Genomic DNA, 13111 nt, shown 5'->3' on the forward strand with positions numbered 1-13111 from the left:
TAGTGCAAGAGAGTTCCCCTTTCTCTCTATCCTTGCCAACACCTGTTATTTCTTGTATTGTTGATTTAGCCATTCTGACAGGTATGAGGTGATATCTTACTGTAGTTTTGATTTGTATTTCCCCAACGATGAGTGATGTCGACCATATTTGCATGTGAGACAATATTTTAACCAGGCAATAAAAATTACTATCTCCAGTAAAAAGCACGCAGACACTCTGTGCTTCCAGATGTGATACCCTGAGAATAATACTTTAGTTAAGTAATATTTTAACTAGGGATGTATCACCTGAATATAAATGTGAGGCTACACAGACAAACTCAAATTGACGAACATTCTTCTAAAGTGTCAATGTCATGAAAGATGGCTGAGGAAATGTTCCAGATTAAGAGGCCACAAAGACATATTTATTAAATGCAGTATGAGATTCTGGACTGGATTCTGTCTTAGAAGGGCATAAAATGCTTTAAAGAACATTAATGGGACTATTGACAAAACTGAAATTGGGGCTGTAGATTAAAAATGAAAACAGTGAAGTTATTATTGTACTGAAGTTATATGAGAGAATACTTTTTCTTAGGAAATGTACACTGATGAAGAGATAAAGAGACATATATATGCAACTTAAATTCAAATGGTTCTGAATATACTTATGTATGCATGGGGAGGAAAAAAGCTGACGTGGCAACATGTTAAAAGTGTTTAAAAACAGTGAATCTGAGTAAAAGATACAGAGGGGAGTTCTACTTTTCTTACAACTTTTCTATAGATAAGTTATCTCAAAATAAATAGTAAAAAAAATACAAAAAATAAAAACTATAAAAAGTAAAAAACAAAAACAAACCAAAAAAACCCACAAAAAACACTGTAGCAGCAGAGGAAATAGGATATAATGGTAAGGGGTGCCTGCATGGTGCAATCGGTTAGGTGTCCAACTCAGGTCGTGATCTCAAGGTCATGAGATGGAGCCCTGCATCGGGCTCTGAGTTCAGCGTGAGTCTGCTTCAGATTCTCTCTTCCTCTCCCTCTGCCCCTCCCGCTTGTGCTTTTTCTCTCTCTCTCTCAAATACATACATAAATAAATAAATCTTAAAAAAAAGGATATAATGGCAAGAACACCAAACATAGCGTCACAGTCCTTGAGTCCTAGTTACTGTGTATATTTGCATAAAATAGTTCACAACATCTCTGATTCTGGTGCCTTGTCTCTGAAATATATGGCTAGTATCTGCCTCATGGATTATCCAGGATTGTCACAGGGCAAGGAAAAACTGAGCATATGAAAATGATCTCAGGCCTGGTAAAGTGATACATACAGTTATGTAACAGAGTCAGGAGTGTCAAAAATCCAATTTATAATAGAATAATAAAAAAATCACTGAGCAGTGTTTTCTTTGCTGCCATTTCACTAGCTAACATTCAGCCCTGAGACAGAAGCAGATGGACCACTGCCCCCACTGCTCCCCTGCCTTCTCTCACTGCCAGAAGGATGTTCATTGCCAACCTCCCAGCACATGATAAATTCAATGTTAGTGGGCTGCAATCTCCTCACAGAGGACAAGCTGGGACAAAAGACACACTGCTGAAATGGAGAGTCTTCTGAGAACTAAGAACTTACATGGGAAATCAGCAAGATGAGAGCTATCTACAAAAGACTCAAATCCCACATTTTCCTAAACCATAGTTTTGGAGAAAAGCCTTTCTGACAATTTCAGAAAAAATCCATATTCAGATGAAAAAGATCACATCTTACCGGTTTGTGATGATGTCATCCCAGATGTTCATTGGGTCCATTTTAGCATCTGGGTATCTGTTTGTCCAGGTTTTTATAAGTCTCTTAAGGGGAGCTTGAGATGATAAACTACCTAAAAATATTAGAAGATGACTATATCCACAGCTCAATGACAAGACCAATTTACAAAGTTGGGCTGCCATTAGTAAATAGAAACTTAATTCAAATTTCTTGATCAAATTAAAAATTTTTGTCTTTTACAACAGGAACAAAAAGTTACCACAGTAAACCTAATACATTTTGACAATCAAGACTCAATTTCTTAAGGACATAGAGTAAGACTGGGGAAATAAACATACAATTTTTAAATTTAGCATAGGTTCACAGTCCTTCATCCACAATTCCAAAATTAAAAAAGCACTGAAACTTGAAAAGTTTCATAGGGTTGCTGCCAGTTTTCTTGTTGGCAAAATCTGATATGAATCAGCATAGGGCTACTTATAGTCTTGGTTTATGCCATTTATGTGAATATTCACCTCTTAAGCTGGACACACATCACTGTGTTGAATGACGGAATACTGTCCCAGACTCTGGTATGTACATGATAATAATTAATAAACAAAGCAATCTGGCCTTAAGAGATTCATGATAACTCTCAGAAAATTTAAATTTCACATTACTAATGTTTAAAGCTTTAGTTTTCTCTCTTTCTATTGGTGGGAAAGCAGTGGTTAAGAACAAAAGCTTAAATCGGACAGTCCTGGGTTCAAGATCAGGATCTTTCCCACATTAGATTAGGCAAGTTATTTAACCTATGTTTCTATAAAATGAGACAAAAAAAATCTAAATCTTGTAAGGCTTTCATAAAAACTATGTAATATAGAAAAAAGAGATTAAGTCCTGGAAAGTAGAAAACACTTAATGAGTGATCATTAATTATGTCATTAACAATATGTACTTGAAAAAGAATTCTCCAAATTTAAAGCAGAGTATGATTAGCTGTAGATATGTATGAATACCAATTTTTATTAGTACTCTGAGAGCATCTTTCATTTTTATTTTTAATTATTCAGCATACAAGCAGAAATTCCAATTTATAACTAAGATACATACCTGATGCAAAGATGTACTCTTTCCCTTTGACTCTGGATGGCCTCCCATAGGTGCCAGGATAAAATCTACTTGCTGGCAGCAGAAAGACCTTCAGGGTCTGCACACTGCTGCCAGCAGCTTCACCTCCCCTCAGGCCAGGGCATGTGGCACCCAGTCATTGAACTTCCAGCCCATCTGGGACACTGCAGGCTTTCTATAAGACAGAACTTCTGCGAGCCCCTGTCTTTTACACACTTAACTCAGGCACTTCCTCCAGGAGCCTCCTGTACCCTTCAGTCCAGGGCAGATTCTGTTATCCATATTTGACATGGGACTTCCCTCTGCCTCAGTAGTGATCACATTGTGTGGGGATTACCCCATTCTTTTGAAAGCTTTTTCAAGCTAGGCAATATGTTTTATTTGGCTTTGCATCCCCAGTGTCTAGAATAGTGCTTGACCATTTTAAACATTTATTTCAATGATGTCAAAATATGTATTTGTAGAATGAACTCAAGGTATTTTCCAACCCATATGTTAAGAGACATGTACTTTTACTAAGTAAAAAAAAAAAAAAAAAAAAAAAATTTTCCATAATTATAAAAGAAAAAAAGGTAGGTTAAAAAAAATTACCTTGTCTGCTTATAAAACTGATGAACTCCTGAATTTCTATTATAGTTTGTACAGACTGCAATTTGGTGAGTCTACTTCGGTGTAAGAGGACATCAATACTTGAGTAATTCTAGAAAAAAGATATTTAACACTGTTTATAAATCAATTTACTACTTTAAATTTTAATACAGTTCCCTAAAACATAAAATATCACAACTACCCTATATCAATTACAAAATGTGTCTCAGAGTAGTTAGCTCACAGAAATAATTAACAAATGGTTTAAGTTTTAAAAATAATTTAGGTTTTTTAATCTCATTTTGGTTCAAAGAAGTCAACAAAATCAATATAATTAGGCATCATTGCCTCTATTCACCACCAATTTTTAAAAATCACAATGTCCTAGAATATAAAACTGCCAACTACAGAAGACAATTACTTCTTTGATAAACTTCCCTTTGAGTGTACTAAACAAATTCAAAATTTTGGGTGCCTGAGTGGCTCAGTTGGTTGAGTGACCAACTCTTGATCTTGGCTCAGATCTGGATCTCACCGTCATGAGTTCAAACCCCACAATGGCTCCAAACTGGCCATGGAGGCTACTTAAAAAATAAATAAAATTACACCAGTTAGAATGACAAAAATTGACAAGGCAAGAAACAACAAATGTTGGAGAGGTTGTGGAGAAAGGGGAACCCTCTTACACTGTTGGTGGGAATGCAAGTTGGTACAGCCACTTTGGAAAACAGTGTGGAGGTGCCTCAAAAAATTAAAAATAGAGCTACCCTATGACCCAGCAATTGCACTCCTGGGTATTTACCCCAAAGACACAGATGTAGTGAAAAGAAGGGCCATATGCACCCCAATGTTCATAGCAGCAATGTCGGCAATAGCCAAACTGTGGGAAGAGCCGAGATGCCTTCAACAGATGAATGGATAAAGAAGATGTGGTCCATATATATAATGGAATATTACTCAGCCATCAGAAAGGATGAATACCCAACTTTTACATCAACATGGATGGGACTGGAGGAGATTATGCTAAGTGAAATAAGTCAAGCAGAGAAAGTCAATTATCATATGGTTTCACTTATTTGTGGAACATAAGGAATAGCATGGAGGACATTAGGAGAAGGAAGGGAAAAATGAAGGGAGGGAAATCGGAGGGAGAGATGAACCATGAGAGACTGTGGACTCTGAGAAACAAACCGGGTTTTAGAGGGGAAGGAGGGGGGTTGGGTTTGGCTGGTGATGGGTATTAAGGAGGGCACGTATTGCATGGAGCACTGAGTGTTATACAAAAACAATGAATCATGGAACACTACATCAAAAACTAATGATGAAATGTATGGTGATTAACATAACATAATAAAAAATAAATAAAACAATAAATAAGTAAATAAATACAAAATAAAGACAATGAGTGGGTATGCTTTTCTGATCAATACAAGCCAATGATAAATGTTAACAGGCTCTATAAAGACATTGACTTTAAAAACAAACATCAAAGATTCTCATAAAAGCAAAAAAGAAAGAAGGCACAATGGTAAACGAACAGGGAAAATTAGTTCATGTTCTTCACAAAGCAACCAAACTTTCATTCAGCCAAACTAGATGAAAAGTCTACCCCCAAGTGTTCTTTAACAGTGTGAAAAAGATAAAAACCTAAGGAAAAACAAAAAAAATGGAACTTTTTAAAACAGAAAAAAAAGGGATTAAAAATGCATTAAAACAAAGGACAGAGTGAAGAGATTTTAGAATAAACTGGAAGAACAGAAAAGAAGGAAATGGGTGGTATCAAATAGTAAATGAAAATTTTTGCTTGTTGATTTTTTTTATTCAAGAGTTTACTGACTTTTAAAAGTATCATAGAAATGGTACATTTCAGACTGGTGCATCTGCATTACCTGCATGAAAATCTGAATGCAATTTTCAATATAATATTTGGCTCTGTCAACATCATCTTGTAAGATGTAAAGAAGACTCAATTCCTGACTATAATGCAGCTCTATAAGAGCCTTCTGAAGCTCTTTGTTCACAGCTTCATCAATAAATGTCAGCAAGGACTGGTCAGCCTCCCCTTGAAGCAGTAACTTCAGCTTGCTGCGGATCATGTAAGGTAGATAGGTCTCCTAAGGAACAGAAAACTCTACTTGTAACTTTAGAAAGTCAATATGAATATGCCTAATTATTTTATAATATCCTTTGGTATGATTTTTTAGGTCAAGATTTAGAGCTAATGTGATGTCTGATGTTTCAAACCTAAAACTTTAACTTTTAAAACATGTTCACTTAAAATTATTCATTTTGTAACCACAATAGACGTGGGAATATGTTCTGTAGAAGATGAGAACCACTTTTACCTGCAAGATCATTGGGTGTTACATACAAGTGAGGAATCTACAAGCACAGCCAAGACAGCTGTATTGTGGGAACCAGGTGAGCCACTTCCCTCCAAGAGTCTGGGTTATCCCATGGGAGGGGAACCATCCCACTCCAGGGGCCAGGGCTATCCCATGCGTAGCCTGTGACTCAAGGCAGAGACACCATGAAATTTTCTTCCACGAAGTCATAGCATGGATGTTAACATTTATTTTTAAATGCATCCTATTTATTTGGAAAGGGTCAACCAAAAGTGGAAAGAGATTTAAACATTACGGAGTTCATGGGGAGAGTTGGGCTATACAAATATCCTAATACTTCACAACTACTACTTTGTTTTTTAAAAGTTTTAAAAAACTTCATTAATTAGAAAACAGCTTACCACCTAAAATATTTATCTTAGTGACCTGAAAAATAATTCTACTGGGGATGCCTGAGTGGTGCAGTCAGTTAAGCACCTGACTCTTGGTTTTAGCTCAGGTCATGGTCTCAGGGTCGTGTGATCAAGCCCTGAGTTGGGCTCCACACTGGGTGCAGAGTCTGCTTCAGATTCTCTCTCCTTCTCCCTCTACCCCTTCTGCTTGTGCTCTTTCTCTAAAATGAATAAAAAAAATCTTTAAAAAAAATAATTCTACCCACCTGATAAAATGGTTCACTCCACATTTTATTTAGATCTGGAGGGTTTTCATTATCAATGCTGACTACAGAACAGTATGCCAATGATTTCCACTCAGCAAGCTGGTTATAACAGTCGAGGGATGCAAGTTCCCAAAAATCCTTCTCAGCTTCTGTAGGCTCACCATCCACCCACTCTTGTTTATTGAGAGCCTCATGAAGAAAAGTTCATAAATTTATTTTACAAAGTTGGAAAGAATATAAAGAAAACATTGTATTATAGGTAGTGTTAACATTCATGCTAAGGACAATCATTTTCAGATTTATGACAAGGGAAGAGAAAAAGGAAAAGAGAGTAACACTGAATGGAAGAAAACAAACCAAAACAAATCTTATGGGAACAAATGAACATAAAAACCAAGAGGAAACTATTTCTCTGAGAAACTTACAAATGAAGCCAATTAACTAAAGATTCTGTCTGAATGACCCAAAATTTGATTTATTTATTTTAAGATTTTATTTATTTATTTGACAGAGAGAGAGAGATAGCGAGAGCAGGAACACAAGCAGGGGGAGCAGGAGAAGCAGGCTTCCCGCAGAGCAGGGAGCCCGATGTGGGGCTCCATCCCAGGACCCTGGGATCATGACCCAAGCCGAAGGCAGACGCTTAACGACTGAGCCACCCAGGCGCCCCCCCAAAATTTGATTTAAATCAATAATGTGGGTCATTTACCACTTAAAAAGTTCTTAGATTGAAAATTACAAAATAGAACATTTACCGAAAATTGCAGATGACTTTACAACCTGGACTGCTCATTCAAGAATCTCACAGATCACAGACTCTGAATTTTAACTACTTGCTAGACATCTATACCTGGATAGCCACCGGCAACTCAAAACACAAAATGTACAAAATTGACCTTATAGTCATCTTCCCAAAACCAATTCTTATCTACCTCTTCATAAAGTTTTTATTTACTGAAGGAAAACAATCTACCCAAATAGAATTATATAATAACAGCAGATACTGAAATAACATCTTACAGTTTTATAGTATTTGGTATGAAATGCTTTCTCTTTTATTCAGTGATGTTTTCTTAAAGAGAATAAGAGATAAAGCAATAATTATTTCACATTTGGTTATTATGAAACTATTCCCTGATATTAATTTTTGTGTAAAAACTAAGGAATAAAGTTGAAACATTATGAAGCTCTGAATTCTAAAGCTAAAAGTTTTTCCATTCAGAAAACTAACGTGTTTAAGCAACTGACATATTTGCTAGAGATCAATTTTACCTCATTATACTGCTTAGCAGCTTCAGAATAATCACTTCTTGCTTCTGCTAATATCGCACTCTGAGTGACTTGCTTTGTTCCTATCTCACTGCTAAAAATACCGCGGAGGACATCATATTCTCCAATTGACCTATACAGTCTAAAAAAACAAACCAAAAAAAAAAAAAATCCAAATCAATGAACATGCAAATATTTTTAAAGTATTTATTCTAACGAAATGATATTAAATCAAGAGGCCACATTATGTTAGCCAAAAAGGATATATGTTATTTTTGTTTTATAAAAATATAAAATCTTAGACATTGTGAAGTTACCATTAGGTTTTACTACTTTAGTCATAGAGGAGACAGATTATTCTAAAGTACATTTAGAGTGAAATCTGAAAATATCTTAAGTTTACAATGAATAAACTGCCTCATTACAATAAGACTATTCTGTGTTAATCCATTACAGTAACATTGCACATTTCAGTGGGTGACCTATTCGAAATCCTGTCAATACCTAAAATTTGGAACGTAGTCAAGAATCCAGAGTAAAAATTAATACTGTTTTTTTAATTATGTTAATCACCATACATTAAAAATTAATCCTGGTTCTAATAAGACCATGTTTTAATCCACATGCTATGGGCCATCCCCATTCTACTGACAAGTAATTTTCTTACAGCCTTATTGCTAGGGCACTCATTCCTCTCTTCACATTAACAAAAATCTACTTCACCTCATCAACCAAGCTTCCCCACTAAGATATTCTCAAGTGTTAATAAGTTTGTTCCCTTCCCCTGGAATTTTTTCCCCCATCTTTTAAGTCTCAACACAAATGTCATCTCTTCCTGAAGCTGCAATCACCTGGCCAGCCAGCGAGGACTGCTTCCTCTGGACTGGTTTGGTCCTTTCTCAGGTATGAAATCCAATGTATTTACTACATTGAAAAAGCCCTAAGGGCTCTCTCAGAACCTAAGGATTCCAAATTTATTTATTATTTTTTAAAAGATTTTATTTATTTGAGAGAGAGAAAGTGAGAGAAAAAGCAAGAGCAGGGAGGAGGGGTAGAGAGAGAGGGAGAAACAGACTCCACGTTGAGCAGGGAGTCCGATGAGGGACTCAATGCCAGAACCCTGGGATCATGACCTGAGCTGAAGGCAGATGCTTAACCAACTGAGCCACCCAGGTGCCCCAGGATTCCAAATTTAGATAAAAATCTAGTAGATATGGCCCTCTCTTTGCTCTGTTTGTAGAGGGTTATGGGTAACAAATCAGAGGCAGAAGTGGGAGATGGGAGGTAGGATAACAGCTCACAGTCCAAGAGCCCATGAGGACATGAAACTACAACCATTTTCCAGTAACTCAGAAAAGAGATCAGTGTCATATCCACCTTGCACTGGCCCCATGTTCCTGGGATGATGCACACTACAACATGGTCAAAATGATGACCATGACATCATGAACAAGCAAAATTATGTTTTTTTTTTAAAGATTTTATTTATTCGACACAGAGAGACATAGCGAGAGAGGGAACACAAGCAGGGGGAGTGGGAGAGGGAGAAGCAGGCTTCCCGCGGAACAGGGAGCCTGATGCAGGGCTCGATCCCAGGACACTGGGATCATGACCTGAGCTGAAGGCAGACACTTAACGACTGAGCCACCCAGGCGCCTCCCAAAATTATGTTCTTAGTACTCTGTTTCAAAGGAATGCAAAATATTATATACACAAAAGCATAAGGAAGTACTTCTTTTAAAGATTTATTTATTTTAGAGAGAGAGAAAGAAAGCAGAGAGAGCTCAAGCAGGAGAAGGGGTGGAGGGAGAGAAAGAATCCCAAGCAGACTCCCCACTGAGTGTGGAGCCCAAAGCGGAGCTTGATCTCATGACCCTGAGATCATGACCTGAACCAAAACCAAGAGTTGGATATTCAACTGACTGAGCCACCCAGGTGCCCAAAAGTATGAGGAAGTATTAAATAAAGTTAGAAACAAATGTTTAAAGTTTAGGCTCTTAAAAGTTGTGTACTTCATTTACCCAGGAAATACACATTAGATGAGTTTCTCATTCCCTGAAAATATTAAATATACAGTGTTACTGACTGCTCACTTACACATCTGAAACAACAGGATAAAAATTGTTACTAGGTAGAATCAGTACTAGCCAAGATGCACCTTCTGAACTGCCCTGGTATTTATCTTGCCTCTCAAGAGAACTCACCACTTTCCATTTCATGTATGGTTAGTTATGCATGTAAGTACATACATTTCCTATTGGATGGCTAGTTTTGTTAGTCTAGGAGACATGTCTAATTCTTCTCAGCACCTAATACAATGTATTGCTCACATATAGTGCTCAATTAAGATATGAATGATTCTAAAACAGCGAATAGTACAAAGATTCCCCACCCTTACCTTTACTCTTTTTCCTAGAACCTGAAGATCTAAAAATCAGCACTATAAAATAGAAGTTCAAATTTAATTTCAACCTAACATCCTTCTCAGAATTAGGCACTGGCTTTCTTATGATAAAACCACAAGTAAGGAAAAAGACCAGACATAATGCAAAACAGCATAATGACAAAATGGAACTTGTTTTTCCCAAATAAACAAAGTAATTGGATTAAAGTGTTTCTAAAAGTTTGAGTCCTGCTAAAAATAATGGATTATCCTCTATTCAGTTTAGTCATTCAGTAAAAACATATAAAACTGTAAGTTATGGCCACACTTTACAGGAAACTAAACTTGGTAAATAACACCCTGAGTCCGAAAAGATTGTATACTGAGAGAATAGGTTTAACTGATGTTCTCTTTCCTGAAGCAAGACATTCCTTGTGTGACAACTATTCCTGACTTATGGAATGGTACTTTGCCAGAGAGATTTTTCAAAAAATTTCACAGAAGTGTTACTATCAACTTTATTTATTCATTTTCCACCAGAATGAAAAGTTTTTTCTGTATTACTTCAGTCAAATTCACTGTTCTCCCAACAGTCTGGATCACAGAGCTTACTTAGCAAGTTCCATCCATCTGACGACATCAGGAGAGAGGCAAGTCCTCCCCCGAAACCTCTTGGCAGGTGGCTCTTGAGGCACCAGGTGGAGCAGGGCCTCCTCGAGAAGGCGGACGCCCACAGGCTGCTGTAGACTGGCCAGGCAGCCAGCACTGACAGAAGCTGGGTCGAGGCTCAGCAAGTCTGTGTGTTGGCAACTGATTTCCTGTGAAACCACAAACACATGCAGCTATTTTGCCTGTGGTACTTTGTATCTTCACAAGTAAATAAGTCATTTTACTAAACATAAAAGAACATTTTGATGTAAGTAGTGATATAACCAAAAATTTCTCTGTATTCTATTAACAAAATTTCCTCAACATTCAGCTTGCTCAAAGGAGGAAATGACCTTTTATTTTTACACTTCCAATTCAGAGGTTAATTTAAAGCAAGAAAACCACTAGCAAAACATAAAAAATTTCGTATATATAATTTATACATCCAAACAATTGTAGTTCCCAGGAATATTTAGCCTGAATAGGTGAGAAAAGCAGCTGAAACACAGATTTTATATCCAATCACCAAGTAGTAGGTATACTTATCTCTGTTACACTATTTAGCATTGTTTTTCCCATCTCCTTCCACCCAGGGGCTAACTTATTCACAATAATATTGAATTAGAGGATTTCAGGAATTTTTATATGACCTTACTTTGTAACTCTCAATTTGAGAGTCCTATATACACCAATAAAAATAAGCTACAAATCAATATACAGAACATTATAAATAGTATGGCAGCATTTTCATTAAAACAAACCTGCATGTGTGCACATAATTCTTGTGTGTATGTCTATGCATGCACATAATTCTTGTGTGTATGTCTATGCATGCACATATATGCAGATATCTGGAGAAGACAGTAAAGACAGTCCTGCCTAAGCCACAAACACAACACTTTCCTCACAGCTGTGCCATACAAGGACCACTTGCTAAGTTTGACCAAGGCAACTTAAGTTGTACATTAGAGGACTTGAGAAAATGCATTCTCCAAAGCAAGCTAGCAAACAAAAATGTCACTCTTAGAAGGAACTAGTGGTAGAGGAAAGAAAATCCAAATAAAATTCTGTTTCAATTAATAACACAGCAAAGTCTTGGTCTTAGCTGAGGTGTCAGATTTTGAGATAACATCATTCTAATTTAGAGAGTGAAACCCTGAATTACATAAGACTATTTTAAAATAAATATATTTTGGGGGGCTGTTGGGTGGCTCAGTTGGTTGAGCGTCTGACTCTTGGCTTCAGCTCAGGTCATGATCTCAGGGTCATGAGATCCAGCAGAGTCTGCTGGAGAGATTCTCTCTCTCCTTTTCCCTCCCCCTCTGTCCCTCTCCCTGCTAGTGCATGGGCACACACGTGCACACGCAATCACTCTCACTCTCTCTCTCGCAAATAAATAAAATCTTTATAATAAATATACTTTTAATTTTCAAGGAATCAACTCATTCTATATTTACTGAATGCCTTCTATGTTCCAGATATTGTGGTAAACAATGCTGTCCCAGACTGCATGTAGCTTAAGATTTATTCCCATTTGCAATAGAAGTCTTTTGTGAAAGTTTTAAATAAGTAAGCAACTATTCAGAATTTAAAAAATCACTTAGGAATACAATGTAAAGAGAAACTTATTTTGAAATACCGGCTAATTCAATACAATTTCTCAAATCTTATCTTTAGTGTAGCCAAGAAAAAAACAATGAAGGAATTCTACTTGTAAATATTAAACCAATAAAAATAGAATATATAAAAAGAAACTGTATTAATAGCTTCATGCTACATAGGAAAAGAACAAAACAGGAAAACCTAGTATTTCATCTCAGGGAATTATTATACAATTCGTTTGCAAACCGAAGCTACTAACAAATAATATTACAGAATATATACTTTAAATTATTCCAGGGAGGTTACTAGGTACAAAATTACTAAAATGGGCTTTGGGGGTTGGAGTTAAGATGGTGGAATAGTAGGGGGACCCTGAACTTGCCATGTCCTTCAAATACAGCTAAGATCAACATTTAAGTATTTTGAGACTATCAGAGGATTAAGAAAACAATCTGCATAGTTGGGAGCAATAGAATGGGGCAGATATAAGGTTCAGAGCCCTGAACTGGGGGAGAGGAAAGCCACAAGGCCACAAAGGGGACAGAACCCATTTCTCAGAGCTAAGTCAGGAAGAGGGAGAAAGTGGGAAACAGCCCAGTGGGTAGGAACCACACAATAAGCCACAGTGAAGAGATCCCCTGGGTTGCACAGGGAAAGATCACACCCATTCCAGAGGGCATTTGGAAGAGGTATTTTGCATCTCAAAGGACCAAAGTTCAGTTGGAACCATTGAGCAGTGCTCAAACAGCAGGGTC

At 36.9% G+C, this 13111-nt stretch overlaps 1 protein-coding gene across 4 annotated transcripts in view; it reads right to left on the minus strand.

Annotated features, from left to right (window-relative positions):
• PRKDC (protein kinase, DNA-activated, catalytic subunit) overlaps positions 1-13111 on the minus strand; it is a 240692-nt gene that overhangs the window by 51586 nt on the left and 175995 nt on the right. For all 4 annotated transcript variants that reach the window (XM_027608954.2, XM_027608960.2, XM_027608975.2 and 1 more), the window contains 6 exons: positions 10719-10924; positions 7727-7865; positions 6455-6643; positions 5341-5565; positions 3455-3563; positions 1754-1865 (listed from right to left, as the gene is read on the minus strand). In XM_027608954.2, the coding sequence (XP_027464755.2) occupies positions 1754-1865; positions 3455-3563; positions 5341-5565; positions 6455-6643; positions 7727-7865; positions 10719-10924 (980 nt within the window). The remainder of the gene's footprint in view (positions 1-1753; positions 1866-3454; positions 3564-5340; positions 5566-6454; positions 6644-7726; positions 7866-10718; positions 10925-13111) is intronic.

The sequence above is a fragment of the Zalophus californianus genome, chromosome 4, assembly GCF_009762305.2.
Source record: "Zalophus californianus isolate mZalCal1 chromosome 4, mZalCal1.pri.v2, whole genome shotgun sequence".
Taxonomy (NCBI): Eukaryota; Metazoa; Chordata; class Mammalia; order Carnivora; family Otariidae; genus Zalophus; species Zalophus californianus.